This window comes from Chiloscyllium plagiosum, unplaced genomic scaffold (genome assembly GCF_037043375.1).
Source record: "Chiloscyllium plagiosum isolate Xiang-an unplaced genomic scaffold, Cpla_swu_hap1 HiC_scaffold_39, whole genome shotgun sequence".
NCBI classification, from domain to species: Eukaryota; Metazoa; Chordata; class Chondrichthyes; order Orectolobiformes; family Hemiscylliidae; genus Chiloscyllium; species Chiloscyllium plagiosum.
In genome coordinates this window covers 42,038,188-42,056,191 of record NW_028270177.1, presented here as the reverse complement: position 1 = coordinate 42,056,191, position 18,004 = coordinate 42,038,188, and the positions used below count along the sequence as shown (strand labels likewise).

At 41.7% G+C, this 18,004-nt stretch overlaps 1 protein-coding gene across 1 annotated transcript in view; it reads left to right on the top strand.

The window, feature by feature from the left end:
• chsy1 (chondroitin sulfate synthase 1) overlaps positions 1-8,694 on the top strand; it is a 35,466-nt gene extending 26,772 nt beyond the window's left edge. Inside the window, exon 2 of the mRNA XM_043677669.2 lies at positions 4,069-8,694. Within this exon, the coding sequence (XP_043533604.1) occupies positions 4,069-5,655 (1,587 nt within the window). The 3' untranslated portion in view covers positions 5,656-8,694. The remainder of the gene's footprint in view (positions 1-4,068) is intronic.
• Positions 8,695-18,004: the final 9,310 nt, after the last annotated feature.

Sequence of the window (18,004 nt, the reverse complement as noted above, 5' to 3'; positions counted from 1 at the left end):
TTTTCTTTACCACCTTCCTTAAATAGTGGTACCAAGTTAGCCAACCTCCAGTCATCCGGTACCTAACCTATGACTATCAATACTACTAATATCTCAGTAAGAGGCCCAGCAATCACTTCCCTAGCTTCCCACAGAGTTCTAGGGTACACCTGATCTGGGCCTGGAGATTTATCCACTTTTATGCATTTCAAGACATCCAGTACCATCACCTCTGTAATATGGACATTTTTCAAGATGTCACTTTCTATATCTTCCATGTCCTTCACCATAAACACTGATGCAAGGTATTTGTTTAGTATCTCCACTGTCCCTTGTGGTTCCACTCCAGGCTGCCTTGCTGATCTTGGAGGACCCCTATTCTCTCCCTAGTTACCCTTTTGTCCTTAATGTATTTATAAAAATTCTTTGGATTCTCCTTAACCCTATCTCCTGTTCCCTTTTCTCCCCTCCTGGTTTCCCTCTTAAGTGTACTCCTTTATACTCTGCTAAGAATTCACCTGATCTCTCCTGTCTATATCTGTCACATGTTTCCTCCTTTTTCTTAATCAATACCTCAACTTCTGTAGTCATCCAGCATTCACTACACCTACCTGCCTTTCACTCTTAACAAGAATATATTGTATCTGGACTCTCATTATTTCATTTTTGAAGGATTCCCATTTTCCAGCTATCCCTTTACCTGCGAGCATCTGCCCCCAGTCGACCTTTTAAAAGGTCTTGACTAATACCATCAAAATGAGCGTTCCTCCAATTTAAAACTTCGACTTTTAAATCCAGTTTGTCCTTTTCCATCACTGTTTTAAAACTAATAGAATTATGATTGCTAGCCCCAAAGTGCAACCCCACTGACACCTCAGTCATCTGCCCTGCCTTATTTCCCAAGAGTAGGTCAAGTTTTGCACCTTCTCAAGTAGGTGCATCCACATGTTCAATAAGAAAATTTTCTTGTACACACTTAACAAATTCTTCTCCATCAAAACCCTTCACACTATGGCAGTCCTAATCTATGTTTGGAAAATTTAAAATCTACCATAGCCACCCTATTATTCCTACTGATAGCTGAAATCTCCTCTCAAATTTGTTTCTCAATTTCCCGCTGACTATTAGGGGGTCAATATGGTGACCCTATAAGGTGATCATCCCTTTCTTATTTCTCAGTTCCACCCAAATAACTTCCCTGGAATACCCTCCCTAAGTACAGCTGTAATACTATCCCTTATCAAAAACGCCACTCGCCTCCCTTTCTATCCTTCCTATAGCATTTGTATCCTGGAACATTAAGCTGCCCCTCCTGTCCATCCCTGAGCAACATTTTTGTAATTGCTATGATACCCCAGTTCCATGTTCCTAACCTGAGTGCATCTGCCTTCCCTGTTAGGCCTCTTTCATTGAAGTAAACACAGTTTATCAATCCTACCTTGTTCTCTGCTTTCTTTCTGTCTGTACCAGACTGATCTCTTTCCTCACTATTTCCCTGGGTCCCCCACCTCCAACCGTACTAGTTTAAATCCTCCTGAGCAGCTCTAGCAAGTCTCCTTGCCTGTAAGTTAGTCCCCTTCTAATTCAGATGCAATTCATCCTTCTTGTACAGATCGCTTCTACCCCAGAAGAGATTCCAATGATCCAAAAAATGTGAACCCTTCTCCCATGTATCAGCTCTTCATTCATCTGTTCTATCCTTCTGTTCCTGCCTAGCTCATAGTACCAGGAGTAATCTAGATATTATTATCCTCAAGGACCTCATTTTAAAATTCCTGCCTAACATTGTATATTCTCCCTTCCTATTTCATTAGTTCCAATGTACACAATGACCTCTTGCTGGTCCCTCTCCCCTTTGAAAACATTCTGCACCCTCTCTGAGACATCCTTGATCCTGGCATCAGGGAGGCAACACACAATTCTGATTTTTCACTGCTGTCCGCAGAAACATCTGTCTGTGCTTCTGACTGGAGAGTCTCCTATCACAACCAATTGCTTAGATCCTGACATATCCTCATTACATTAGAATCTGTCTCGATACCAGAAACTTGGTGGTTTGCGCTACTCTCCCCTGAGAGTCCACCACCCCCTACGTTTTCCAAGACAGCATACTTGTTTGAAATGGGGATAGCCACAGGAGATTCCTGTACTACCTTCCTACCCCTCCAACCTTTCCTGGAGTTAACCCGTCTACCTGACTGTATCTGTAGCTTTTCTCCCTTCCTATAACTGCCATCCATCATACTGCCTAGCTCCTGTGAATTCCTCATTGCTTCAAACTGTCACTCCCACTGATCCATGCAATCTGATCGAATTTGCAACCAAACACACCTAATGCAGACATAATCAACAATAACATGGGAACACTCCCTAAATTCCCACATCCAACAGGAAGAGCCTATCACTGTACTAAAGGCCATCCTTGTTCCTTCAGAATCTACAGACCCAGAAAATAGCACCATCTTTTTGCCCTAAAAACAGTGCTCTGGATTATATTTTTAATATTTAATCGAGACAAATTCAATAAAACAGGGCAGCACGGTGGCTCAGTGGTTTGCACATTCTCCCCATGTCTGCATGGGTTTCCTCTGGGTGCTCCGGTTTCCTCCCACAGTCCAAAGATGTGCAGGTCAGGTGAATTGGCCATGCTAAATTGCCTGTAGTGTTAGATGAAGGGGTAAATGTAGGGGAATGGGTCTGGGTGGGTTGCTCTTCGGAGGGTTGGTGTGGACTGGTTGGGCCGAAGGGCCTGTTTCCACACTGTAAGTAAGTAATCTAATCTATTAAATTGCCCATAGTGTTAGGTGCATTAGTCAGAGGGAAATGGGTCTTGGTGGGTTACTCTTCGGGGGGTCGGTGTGGACTGGTTGGGCCGAAGGGCCTGTTTCCACACTGTAGGGAATCCAATCTAATCTAATCATAATACAGAAAGGACCCACTCTATTCACTACTGCAGACTTACAACAAGGTTACACATTAAAAACTATGCACTTACCGGTTCCTGTGCTGTGAGCTCACCCACACAGATTCCTCCAAGGTCAGCTGTGAATTTCATTTTGTTATTTTTTCTGTGAGACACTCTGATATCCAGAAATACATGAACTCAAACAGCAAATGCAGTAACTATGTAGATTCTCTAGTGATTGATACATATGAGTGACTTACTGGGTTGTTTCAGAGGTATTTAAGAGTCAGCCGCATTGCTTTGGGTCTGGAGTTGACTAGACAAAGTGAAGATGGCAGGTTTCCTTCCCTGAAGGACATTATTAATCAGGTGGATTTCTCTGACAGCGGTGACTCACAGTCGTCAGTAATTCTTAATTCCAGGTATTTATTGAATTTGAATGCCACCATTTGCCATGGTGGGATTTAAACCCAGGTCCCCAGAATATTGACTGTAACACATACTAACGTTTTATCATTGAGGAGACATACTGAATGGTAAGGAAAATGATTGTGATTATTAGAGACTAGCCATCTCAATCCCAAGAGTTGTTTGGCATAGCTAACGCAATCAACCTGTTTGGATATGCTGTGACACACCTCCAGGGCGGATGGGAATTGATCCTGGAATTTCTGGCCCTGAGACAGGCACACTAACCAGTGCATAACAAGGACTGAGTTCTTTGGGGTAATTCTTTACTGATGATTCCACAGTCTTATATTCCATCTGCAAATCCCTTGATACTGAGGCAATCAGTGACTGCAATGGAACATTCAGGTTTGGGCTAATAAGTGGCAAGTAACATTTGCACCACACAGGTAATGACCTCTCCGACCAGAGAAAATCTAACCATCCTTTTGTTTGACAGTCACATTTCCATTGCAGAATCTTGCACCATCAATTTTAGAGGGTTCCTATTGAGCAATTATCCCTAAATGAGTATCAGGTTCCTCTCTTTTAAAACATGCAGCATCTCTTCAGCAATCTTTGGTTTTAGAATGGTTCTTCTCATTTCGAAATGTATTTCAATTAAAAATAGTGAAAAATAAAAAATACAAGTCTTTACAGGTAACGTGGAGAAAGCGTGTTTTTTAAGTCCATACATGCACTTGTGTTGAATATTTTTTCCTTTTTTACTTGTGCAGATGCAGCAGTTGTTTTATGAAAATTATGAACAAAACAAAAAAGGTTACATCCAAGATCTACATAACAGCAAAATCCAGCGGGCAATCACTCTCCATCCCAACAAGAGTCCCGAATATCAGTACCGGCTACATAGCTACATGCTGAGCCGCAAGATTGCAGAGCTTCGTTATCGCACGATCCAGCTTCATCGAGAGATTGTGCTGATGGGACGATATAGCAACTCCAGACTTCACAAAGATGACCTTCAGTTGGGAATCCCCCCTTCATTCATGCGGTTCCAACCTCAGCACAGGGAAGAGGTATTGGAATGGGAGTTCATGACAGGGAAATATCTTTTTTCAGCTTTTGATGGCCAGCCCCCAAGGAGAGGGATAGATTCATCTCAAAAAGAAGCTTTAGATGACATTATTATGCAGGTGATGGAGATGATCAATGCAAATGCCAAGAGCAGAGGTCGAATCATTGACTTCAAAGAAATTCAGTATGGTTATCGAAGGGTTAACCCTATGTATGGAGCAGAATATGTACTTGACCTACTACTTCTCTATAAAAAACACAAGGGCAAAAAGATGACTGTTCCTGTGAGGAGACATGCTTACTTGCAGCAAACTTTCAGCAAAATCCAGTTTGCTGAACGTGAAGAAATTAATGCCAAAGATTTGGCTAATGCAATTAACAGTAACTCACGATCTCTCTCCTTCCTCTCAAACCCCCTCAAAATATTTGCACCTTTCCAACTGGGAACCACTAAAGTTGGAACCAAGGAGCCCAAAGATAAGAAAATCAACATTTTGGTCCCACTGTCTGGCAGGTTTGAAATGTTTGCAAGATTCATGGAAAACTTTGAAAGAACTTGTCTGGTTTCAAATCAAAACGTAAAACTAGTTATTTTGTTATTCAACTCAGATTCAAATCCAGACAAAACTAAACAAGTAGAACTGTTGAGAAATTATCAGCTAAAGTACCCCAAAGCAGAGGTCCAGCTTTTCCCAGTAGCTAATGAGTTTTCCAGGGCTCTTGCTCTGCAATTTGGAGCTGCTCAATTTAGCAATGATTCCCTTCTCTTGTTTTGTGATGTTGACCTGATTTTTACAGTGGATTTTCTGCAGCGCTGCAGGGATAATGCTGAGCCAGGGAAAGGGGCATACTTTCCAATTATTTTTACCCAATATGACCCAAAGATTGTACACGCAGGGAAAGTTCCCAATGACAATTATGCCTTCACAATACAGAGCGGATTCTGGAGAAACTATGGGTTTGGGATCACTTGTATTTACAAAAGTGATCTTTTGCTGGCTGGTGGCTTTGATGTCTCAATCCAGGGCTGGGGCATGGAAGATGTGGATCTCTTCAACAGATTCATCGAAGTTGGTTTAAAACCATTCAGGAGTCAAGAAATTGGAAGTGTTCATATCTACCACCCAATCTATTGTGACCCAAATCTGAAAGCAAAACAATACAAAATGTGCATGGCCTCCAAAGCCTCCACTTATGGCTCCACACAGCAACTGGCAGAGCTCTGGCTAGAAAAACACAAACTTAATCTCAGCAGTAGCAATCATGACAATATAAAGAGGACATCCTAACATCCAGCTTGGCTGGACAATTTTTTTTTTAATTTATTTTTTAATGTTTTTATTGTTTGATTTAAGCAGTGAGTTTTTTGCTTTGAATAAAAACAACTGTGATGAATGTTTGCATAAGCAATTCTGGCTGTTGACTGCTCAGGTGCAGGACTAGAATGAAGAAACTGGTAATTGCACACAACCCACTGGCAGTTCTCCAGTTAGAATAGAAGGGAAGCTAGCAATGGTCACCAACTTCTAAGAATAGTCTGCCAGATCCTTGAGACTTTGAGTCTAACTTTTATAATGTGAATAATTTTGGGTTGCTATTTAAATTTATGAAGCAACTGTGCCCATTTATAGCAGCTGGGCTATTGCACATGACAATGTTGTGACTCCATAACTTTATTCTGTTTGTTTATGAATTAGTGTGTCAAGACTTTGCTCAATTCAAATGTTGGCTTCATTTCTTTACTCCTCAGAATGAGCTGACCTTAGTCTGTACTACCCAATACCAGCAGCTAAGTGCTGACTTCAGTGAGTGCTAAGTATGTTTGGGAGTGTTTGTGGCATTTTGTATTAAGTGGTCATGTTTTCATTAGATTTAATTTCCTCAGTGGTGTGTGATTTACCATGTACCTACTACGCAAGATTGCCAGGGTGCCTCTGACCCTCTGTATTTATAGCATTTTCTACAGGCCTACACAAGTTGAGGAATATCTTTTGAAACTTGTCTTCCATCTTCCTCTCCATGTCCTATATTCCAAAAACTATTTTCCTGCAGTCACATAATATCGTATCATTCAAGCCATAGCTCTGGTATAAAAAGTTTTTTTTTGAACTTGGTGTAACATTTTCATATTTTTTGTAATTCAGATTGGACCAGACAGAAAGGAACATTTGTAAATGAACATGGCTTCACACTGAAACTCTCCAATTCTGGATGAAGTCCGTACAAGGAGTTTCACCACCTGGATGGTTTTTAATGCTTTGGGCCTAACTATTGGTTTGGGCACTGTGTGGGGAGAACGTATACCATTCAGAGAATTTGTCTAATTGGGAAACTACTTGCAGAAACTGAAGTCTTAATTTTCATTTCTGGACCACAGTCAGATGTTGAACAAGACAAAATTATTCCCCCATGTCTAATAGATCCAAAGGGAAGATCTCTTGATACTGTCCAGCTTCTCATTTAAAAGGTCCAACCAAGCCTGAGCTAAATCCATTCTGTAAGAACCCTTCAACTCAAACTAAGGGTGTTGCATGCAATTTTTATGCCAATTATAGCTACCATTGGGAACATTTTTAATGTGTGGTCCAAGGGTGCTGCATAAGCTGGTCGAGTGTGGTTAGAGCAGGAATTGAAGACAGCAAAGTAGTTGAGGACTGAGCTCTTGAGGATGTGAATACACCAGATAAGTAACAGGAGAATAATCTAGTTTTGAAAGTTTAAGTATGTGTATCTTTTTAATTCTTTAAAAGAATCACATAATTCCTTTAAATGAAGCTTGAAGCAAACTTGCTAACTGTGAGAACTGAACTTTAATTTTTCACCACAAACTGGTTGTTTTTTGTCTAACTTGGGCGATGTGTAGTTGTTTGATGTCTATAAATCTTTGTTACTTTTATATAACTTAATACCACAGTTTGAAAATTCCTTTGACAATTGACAAGGTGCCAATAGCATCTCTACCAACAAATGTAACGCAAAACTAGTTAAATGCTGTACTGTTTGGCAAATATTGCTTACTTCGTTTTTTAGGTTGCTTTCCCCATTATTTTCTGCCAGCTGTGTGACTTGTGTTACTTTCCAGACAAGGAGAAAAAACTTCAGAGACTGAATGAAATATTGAATGGTCAATTAATGCAAATCACATACCATTTAACTTCTCATGAGAGGGAGTGTGCTAAGTAGAGCCCTGTTCTTTATTAAGTACAATTTCTCTAACTCTATGCCTGATAGCATCCAGTGCCCTTTAACATGTATTAGATATTTCTTAAATGAGGGAAAAAAGCAATACAGTTTCACAATTTCTATACTTGATTGCGCATTTTGATCCTAATTTGAATTTATTTCCAAATTTGTCAGCATTTACATTTTTCATTCTTGAAGGGGTTTTGTATCACACCAAATCAAACATCATGTACACAAACTTAGATGATATTTTCACACTACTGAACTTCCTCATTTTACAGGTGAGTGGTGAGATAGCAAGACCTCAACTCTTCTCATCAGTAAGCTTTCTGAATTGTTTCCACTGCCCGTTCAAGATTATGTGTAGCATTTTAGCCATGCAAACCTTTCTTTTGGATCAGTTTAATAACTTTTGTACAGGATCACTCTAACCTGTACGGTGAAGACCATTCAGTGTCCTTAATTGAACAAGACAAAATTATCCCCCATGTCTGATAGTTCCAAAGGGAAGATCTGTTGATATTGTCCAGCTTCTTGTTTAAAAGCTCCAATCAAGCCTGAGTTAACTCCATTCTGTAAGAACCCTTCAACTCAAACTAAGGTGTTTGCTTACCATTTGAAGTTTACAGATTAATTAATGAGAATATTTGAAGGATTTCTTATTGACCACTGCATTCCTTGTTTAATCTATTCATTGCAGATCTAAGAAGATTTAGTTGAAAAGAGTTTCAATGTTTTGTGTACTGACATAAAATATGGTTAAAATCAGATTTGGAGAATAATGACTTGGAGTTTATGTATATAAGTCCATGCCCCTGTGTGTTAGGCATTCTGCAGTTTAAAATTGGATGTACTGGTAATTTTGAAATGGAATAACTGAGCTGATTGATGTAACAAAATGTCTCCAAGAACTGCAGAGACATCCACAACTTTCTTCCTGAATAATTTGGGACAGTTTGATAGATATTCTTTTTAAATATAAAAATCAGTTGAGTCGCAATTTAGCAACTATCTATTTATAGTATTTTCTGCCCTTTAAATGACAAAGCTCTGACATTTTATAATGCAAATCTCCATGCAAAATTCTTTGAAAAAGTTCTTGTGTACTGATTTGTGTATATACCGTTTATTAAAAATGAACATGATTTATTGTTTCCTTGTGGTTTTATTATTATGTTAGAAGAAAAACCCCTTTCACACAACTGCCAGGAAGGAAAATCTGAGTTAACCAAGCAGAGGAGGATGGAAAGGAGCATTTCAATATGATGATAGAAACAATCTATCATTGGATTCATTGCAAGGGTGGATTTTATGAAGTTTTAATTTCTTAGTGGTTTGAGATGCAGGGATTAAGATGGCACCTTTGTGACCTATGGCAAGTTTCCACTTGTAATTATTACCTAAACCTCATCAGTATGAACTTTTAAAGACATTAATCCCTATCTTAATATTACGTCATTAGCATGTGAAAATCCTGTGGATCCTGGTTAATGTTTGTTTAACGAAGCATGCAAGTCTACTTTGTGCAGTTGTATCCAAGGTCCATGATTTACTTTGAACTCTTTAGTATAAAGGATAGAAGTATGAGTTTTGCTACTTGTACAGAAGCTCAGGACTGACTAGAAGTGGTTAGGGGGTTTGTGGAGCAGCTTTAGAGCGTGGAGAAGTGGAAAATGGATCCAAAGAAGGAAAGACTTGGGATGGGGGATGGAGAAGTGGAGTGGGAAGGGCCTAGTTTTGTGAGTTTAGTGTGGTAAGAAAATGAAGGGCTGTGCACTTATGGCTATGTTGAGATGTTGGCAGCAGGATCTTTACAGGGTTTTGTGTTCAACTGCAGTACTTCAATTATCTCTGCTGAGAGAGATCTAGAAATATGGAGTCTTCAATACCGAGATGGAAAGGCAGCTCACCAACACTTTATCAAGGATAATTAGGGGTAGGCAATACATTCTGGCTAACTAGCAACACATCCCATGAAAGAACCTTCAAGAAAACCTGAGCCTGTGCATTATTGAGAGCAGAAATGGTATAGCTGATAGACAGACTTTGAGGACTTAGAAGATCAGTTAATCCCTACAGGATTCTCACCATTTTGATCTGCTCTTGTAGCCACAATATGGCTAATCTAGTTCAGCTCTGGTCAGTGGTAATCTCCAGAATGTTAACATTTTTAGTGATCATAATGTCATTGACTGTCAGGTGGTCGTAGTTAGTTTCTGTCCTATTTGAGACAGCAAATAATACTTGTTATTTATCAGCCCAAGCTTGTGTTTTGTCCAGGTCTTGCTGAATATGAACACCAATTGCTTACATGTCCAGTTACAAATGATGCTGAATGTTGCATAATCACCAGTGAATATTTTACTCCACACTTAAAATAGGTCAGTTATGATAGTTGAGCCCAGGGCACAACCCTGAGGAACCTTGCTGTAGTGTCCATGTACTGAAATGATTGGCACCTAACAACCACGGTGGTTCTCGGTGTCAGGGACCCGGGTTCGATTCTGGCTTCGGACAACTGTGTGTGGAATTTGCACATTCTCCCTGTGTCTGTCTGGGTGTTCTCTGGTTTCCTCCTACATTCCAAAAAAGATGTGCAGGTCAGGTGAATTGGCCATGCTGAATTGCCCATAGTGTTTGGTGCATTAGTCAGTTGTAAATGCAGGAAATGAGTCTGAGTGTGTTACTCTTCAGATGGTTGGTGTGGGCTTGTTGGGACAAAGGACCTGTTTCTGCACTGTGGGATATCTAACCACAAACATTTTCCTTCGTGCTAGGTAGGACTCCAACCAGTGGAGCGTTTTGTCCCGATTCCCAATGATATTAGTTTTGCTAGGGCTGCTTCATCAAATGCAGCCTTGATATCAAAGGCCAGTCACTCTCACCTCACTTCTGGACTTTTCGGCTGTAAGGTCTGGATCTGAGTGACCCTGGCAGAGCCCAAACTGAGCATCAATGAGTATATTATTGCAAAGCCCTGCTAATGACTCAGAACTTCACTGGTTATTAAGAGTAGACTGTTGGGTCTGTAATTAGTTAGTTTGGATTGGTGTTGCTGGGAAAGCGCAGCAAGTCAGGCAGCATCGGAGGAGCAGGAGAATTGACGTTTCAGGCATAAGCCTTTCATCTTTTGCCCAAAACGTCGATTCTCATGGTCCTCGGATGCTGCCTGATCTGCTGTGCTTTCCTACCAACACACTCTCAACTCTGATCTCCAGCACCTGCAGTCCTCACTCCCAGTTTGGATTTGGTCTGCTTTTTATGTACAGCCATGATGTGGAGGTGACAGTGTTGGACTGAGGCGGACAAAGTTAAAAGTCACACTACACCAGGTTATAATCCAACAGGTCTATTTGGAAGTACAAGCTTTCGGAGCTCCAAAAGCTTGGTCTTCCAAATAAATCTGTTGGACTATAACCTGGTGTTTTATGTACAGGGCATGCCTGAACAATGGCATCTACCTGACAATGTGGAATAGTGTTGTAGCTATACTGGAGCAGTTTTGCTAGAGGTACATTTTAGAAATGTATTATTGCTGTAAGATTGTCAGGGACTGTAGCATTTGCAGCAATGTACCTTCTGTTGTTTCTTGATATTGTATGGAGTGTATTGAATTGTTTGGAGGCTGGTATCTCAGATGCTGGGCATTTCAGCAGGAGACCTCTGGCTCAATTTAGATGCAAATACCTTATCTGATGCACTGATTTGCTGGTCTCCTCCATAACTGAAAATAGGGGTATTTGTAGAGTCTAATCCTCCTGTTAGATATTTAATTGGTCAGCGTTATTCATGGTAGAATGTGGCTGACTGCAGGGCTTAGATCTGATTTCTGAGACATGGGATGCCTGTATTGAAGTTTTGTAAAATGCCTGCCTCATGTTAGAGATTGTTATGGCAGACCTGGAATAGCATTTTGCACTTCTTTGCTTTTCAATCCAAACATCCTCTTTTTTAAAACAACATAAAACAAAAATATGCACGCCAGAGCTGTTTGTTTTTCTCTACATATGCATTGTGTGCCATCTTTCAGTCATGCTGCTCTTAATGGTATGCATGCACGTAGTTGGTGCTCATCTGGGTGATGTTCTTTCCATCAGGAGTGTCATTCCTGTGACATGGTTGTTGCTGGTAGTACCTGCCGTAGTTCTGCTGCTACTGTTGGGTTGTCGTGAATCGCTGGGAATGGTCAATCTGTGGTCTGTGCAGGTGGTGGGTTCATATCTTTCTGATCAGCTGCATGTATTTTGTGTGTAAGTGTCTACAATTGTGATCGTACACCTGGTAATTCATAGAACATAGAACATTACAGCCCTTCGGCTCTTGATGTTGTGCCGACTTGTGAAATCAATCTGAAGCCCATCTAACCTACACTGTTCCATTCTTATCTATATGCCTATCCAATGACCATTTAAATACCCTTAAAGTTGGTGAGTCTACTACTGTTGCAGGCAATGCATTTCACACCCCTACTACTACTACTGATTAAAGAACCTACCTCTGACATCTGTCCTATATCTATCACCCCTCAATTTAAAGTTAGCCATCCAAGGAAAAAGGCTCTCATTGTTCAACCTATCTAACCCTCTGATTATCTAATATGTCTTAATTAAGTCACCTCTCAACCACCTTCTAACAAACACAGCCTCAAGTCCCTCAGCTTTTCCTTGTAAGACCTTTCCTCCATACCAGGCAGCATCCTTATAAATCTCTGAACCCTTTCCAAAGCTTCCACATTCTTCCTAGAATGCAGTGACCAGAACTGTACGTAACACTCGAATTACAGCAGAGTTTTGTACAGCTGCAGTATGACCTCATGGTTCCGATACTCAATCACTCTACCGATAAAAGCTAACAAACCATATGCCTACTTGACAACCCTATCAACCTGGGTGGCAACTTTCAAGGATCTATGTACATGGACACTGAGATCTCTGCTCATCTGCACTACCAAGAATCTTACCATTAGCCCTGTACTCTGTATTCCTGTTACTCCTTCCAACATGAATCACCTCACACTTTTCCGCATTGAACTCCATTTGCCACCTCTCAGCTCAGCTCTGCAGCTTCTCTATGTCCCTCTGTAATCTGCAACATCCTTCAGCACTATCCATAATCTATCGACCTTAGTGTCATCCACAAATTTACTAACCCCTCCTTCCATGCCTTCATCCAGGTCATTTATAAAAATGACAAACAACAGTGGACCCAAAACAAATCCTTGCAGTATACCATTAGTAACAACTCCAGGATGAATATTTCCCATCAATCACCACTCTCTATCTCCTTTCAGCTAGCCAATTTCTGATCCAAACCACTAAATCACTCTCAATTCCATGCCTTTGTATTTTGCACAATAGCCTACCATGGGGAACCTCGTCAAAAGCCTTACTGAAATTCATATACACCACATCAACTGATTTACCCTCATCCATCTGTTTGGTCACCTTCTCAAAAGACTCAGTAAGTTTCGTGAGGCACGAGGTACCCTTCACAAAACTATGTTGACTATCACTAATCAACTTATTCATTTCTAGATTATTATAAATCCTATCTCTTTTAACCCTTTACAACACTTTTCCCACAGCTGAAGTAAGGCTCACAGGTCTGCAATTTCCAGGGTTGTCTTTATTCCTCATCTTGAACAAGGGAACAACATTTGCTATCCTCCAGTCTTCTGGCACTATTCTTGTAGACAATGATGGACATGATGATCAAAGCCAAAGGCTCGACAATCTCCTCCCTGGTTTCCCAGAGAATCCTAGGATAAATCCCATCTGGCCCAGGGGACTTATCTATTTTCACACTTTCCAGAATTACTAGCACTCCTCATTGTGAACTTCAAACCCATCTATTCTAGTAGACTGTATCTCAGTCTTCTCCTGACCACATTGTCTTTTTCTAGTGTGAATACTGAGAAAAAGTATACATTTAGTGCTTCCCTTATCTCCTCTGCCTCCACGTGCAACTTCCCACTACTGTCCTTGATTGGCTCTAATGTTACTCCAGTTATTCTTTTATTCCTGATATACCTATTGAAAGCCTTAGGGTTTTCTTTGATTTTATCTACCAACACCTTCTCATGTCCCCTCCTGACTCTTCTTAGGCAGGAGGGACCTAAAGAGAGAGCCAACATTTTTAGATTAGATTCCCCTACAATGTGGAAACAGGCCCTTTGGCCCAAAAAGTCCACGATGACCCTCTGAAGAGTAACCCACCCAGACTCATTTCCCTCTTACTAATGCAGCTAACACTATGGGCAATTTAGCATAGCCAATCCACCTGACCTGCACATCTTTGGACTGTGGGAGGAAACCCACACAGATAGTCGACCAAAGCTGGAATTGAATCCGGGTCCCTGGTGCTGTGAGGCAGCCGTGTTAACCACTGAGCAATCCCAACACCTCTCAAGTACCCTAACTGAGCTATCACATCTCATCATAACATAAGCAGCCTTCTTCCTCTTGACAAGAGATTCAACTTCCTTAGTAAACCACGGCTGCCATGCTCAACAACTTCTTGCCTGACTGGTACACACTTATAATGGACCCACAGTAACTGGTCCTTGAATAAGCTCCACATTTTAATTGTGCCCAATTCTTGCAGTTTCCTTACCCATCCTATACATCCCAAATCTGGCCTAACCGCATCATAATTGCCTTTGCCCCAGCTATAACTCTTGCCCCGCGGTATTTACCTATCTCTTTTCATCACTAAAGTAAATAAATTGTGGTCACTATCACCAAAGTGTTCAGCTACCTCCAAATCTATCACCTGGCCTTGTTCATTACTCAGTACCAAATCTAATGTGGCCTCGCTCCTTGTTGACCTGCCTACATATTGTGTCCTGCACACATTGGACAAAAACTGACCCATCTAAAGTACTTGACCTACAGTATTCCCAGTCAGTGTTTAGAAAGTAAAATCCCCCATAACTACTACCCTGCCTCTCTCGCTCATATCGAAGATCATCTTTGCTATCCTATCCTCTATATCTCTGGAACTATTCGGAAGCCTATAGAAAACTCCCAATAGGGTAACCTCTCCTTTCCTGTTTCCAATTTCAGCCCATACTACGTCAGTAAATGAGTCCTCAAACGTGCTTTCTGCAACTATAATACTATCCTTGACTAACAATGCCACACCTCCCCTCTTTTACCATTTTCTCTGTTCTTACTGAAATCCTGGAATGTGCAATAACTATTCCTGTCCCTGCTCTACTCACGTCTTGAAATGGCCACGACATCGAAGTCCCAGTACCAACCCATGCTGCAAGTTCACCCACCTTATTCCAGATGCTCCTGGTGTTGAAGTAGACACACTTCTTGCTTTCAGGTGACTTCTTGCGACCTTGAAACCTTAGTTCTGACCTCACTACTTTCAACCTCCTGTATACTCGAAAGACAATTTCGGTTCCCATCCCCCAGCTGGATTCGCTTCCATCCTAGTTCTGTTCGGGGCTCAAGTTGCCACTTGGGCTGGCTCGTGTTGAGAGTGCTGAAGTTTTTCCAATGCTTAGCAGCTAAGATGGGCAGCTTGTCAAATTACATTTGGCTTTCTGATGTTTCAGGAGAAAGTGAGGACTGCAGATGTTGGAGAGTCAGAGTCAAAGTGTGGTGCTGGAAAAGCACAGTAGGTTAAGGCAGCACCTTAGGAGCAGGAGAGTCAACATTTTCAGCATAAGCCCTTCAGGAATATGGAGGTGGAAGGAGGCTGAGAGAGAAATAGAGGGTGAGGCTGGGGGGAAGGTGGGTGGGATGGTGATAGTCTTGATGAAGGGCTACTGCCTGAAATGCTGATTTTCCTGCTCCTCAGATGCTGCGTGACCTACTGTGCATTTCCAGCATCACTCTAATCTAGACTCTAATCTCCAGCATCTGCAGTCCTCATTTTCGCCTGGTGATAGGTGGATGCAGGTGGGCAGTAATTGTGATAGTCACCAAACTATCAATAAACCCTCCAGCTCGGCAGTGCCCTGTTGGCCTGTCCTACATGTTGATCTTCTTTCCCACCTATCCACTATCACCATCCCACCCACCTTCACCCCACCCTCACTGCTCCCCCACCATTCATGTCTCCCCTTCCACATTCCTAATTAAGGGCTTATGCCCAAAATGTCGACTCTCCTGCTCCTCAGATGCTGCCTGACCTGCTGTATTTTTCCAGCACCACACTCTTTGACTCTCTTCTGCGGTTTCACCCTCATTTTATCACTCAACCTCCTCACACCTTCAAGCAATTATTTTGCTGTTGGAAATGAGTTTCGAACTTTTGAAGAAGTGACAAAAAGGATTGATGAAGGCAGAGTGGTGGACATGATCTATTATGGACTTCATTAAGGCATTTGACAAGGTTCTGCATGGTAAACTGGTTAGCAAGTTTAGATCACATAGGATACAGGGAGCACTAGCCATTTGGATACAGAACTGGCTCAAAGGTAGGAGAGAGAGGGTGTTGGTGGAGTGTTGCTTTTCAGACTGGAGGCCTGTGATACAGGCGATGTGCCACAAGGATTGGTGCCAGGTCCACAGCATTTTTGTCATTTATATAAATGATTTAGATGTGAACATGTGAGGTATGGTTCCTAAGTTTGCAGATGACACCCAAAATTGGTGGTGTAGTGGACAGCCAAGGAAGCTACCTCAGAGTACAACAGGACCTCGATCAAACTGACTGGCAGGCAAAGGAATGGCAGATGGAGCATAATTTACATAAATGTAACGTACTGCATTATGGAGAGGCAAATCAGGGCAGAACTTATGCACTTAATGGTAAGGTTCTGGGGAGTGTTGTTGAACAAAGAGACTTTTGAGTGCAGGTTCATAGTTCCTTGAAGGTAAAGTTGCAGGTAGACAGTATAATGAAGATGATGTTTGGTACACTTGCCTTTATTGGTCAATGTACTGAGCATATGAGTTGGAAGAAAACGTTGCGGCTGTATGAGATATTGGTTGGGCCACGTTTGAAATCTTGCATTCAATTCTTGTCTCTGCTGTAGGAAGGATGTTGTAAAACTTGAAAGGGTTTAGAAAAGATTTACAAGGATGTTGCCAGGGTTAGAGGGTTTAAGCTATAGTGGAGGCTGAATAGGCTGGGGTTATTTTTCCTGGAATGTCAGAGGCTGAAGAGTGACCTTATACAAGTTTATGAAATCATGAGGAGCATAGATTGGGTGAATAGTCAAAGTCTTTTCTCCAGTGTAGTGCAGTCCATAACTAGTGGCCATAGGTTTAAATTGAGAAAGGAAAGATATAAAAGGGCTAAGGGGCAACTTTTTCACAGGGAGATTGTTGTGTTAATGCAATGAGCTGCCAGAGGACGTGGTGGAGGCTGGTACAATGACAGCATTTAAAAGGCATCTGGATGGGTATGAATAGGAGAAGAAAGTGAGGACTGCAGGTGTGTATATGAATAGGAGGCGTTTAGAGGAATATAAGCCAAATGCTGGCAAATGGGATGAGATTAATTTAAGATACCTGGTTGGCATGGACGAGTTGGACTGAAGGGTCTCTTTCCGTGCTGTACAGCTCCATGACTCGACGTGACATTAATCTTTGCACTGGGCAATTTTTCATGTCTTCATTTGGTATGTTTCTCCACGTCCATGAATAAGACTATTTTAGGTTGGAAACATGGAAGCATCAAGATAGATAAGTTCCCAGGGCCGGACCAGATCCAAGGTTACTACGGAAGCGAGGATTGAGATTGCTGCGCCTCTGGTGATGATCTTTGCATCCTCACTCTCCACCGGACTAGTACTGGATGATTGGAGGGAGATGAATGTTGTTCCTCTTTTCAAGAAAGGGAATAGGGTAATCCCTGGGAATTACAGACCCGTCAGTTTTATGTCTGTGTGGTAAGCGATTGGATTTATGACTATTTGGAAAAACATAGTTTGATTAAAGATAGTCCGCATGGCTTTGTGAGGGGCAGCTCATGCCTCACAAGCCTTATTGAGACAAGTTGACACAAGTTGAGCAGTGGATGTGGTGTATCTCGATTTCAGTAAGGCATTTGATAAGGTTCCCCAAGGTAAGCCCTATCAGAAAGTTAGGAGGTATGGGATATAGGGAAATTTGGCTGTCTGGATACAGAATGTGGCACAGTGGTTAGCACTGCTGCCTCACAGCGCCAGAGACCCGGGTTCAATTCCCACTCAGGCGACTCTCTGTGTGGAGTTTGCACATTCTCCCCGTGTCAGCGTGGGTTTCCTCCAGATGCTCCGGTTTCCTCCCACAATCCAAAAATGTGCAGGTTAGGTGAATTGGCCATGCTAAATTGCCCGTAGTGTTAGGTGAAGGGGTAAATGTAGGGGAATGCGCTTTGGTATGTCGGTGTGGACTTGTTGGGCCGAAGGGCCTGTTTCCACACTGTAAGTAATCTAATCTAATCAAGAATTGGCTGGCCGAAAGAAGACAGCGAGTGGTAGTGGATGGAAAGTATTTTGCCTGGAAGTTG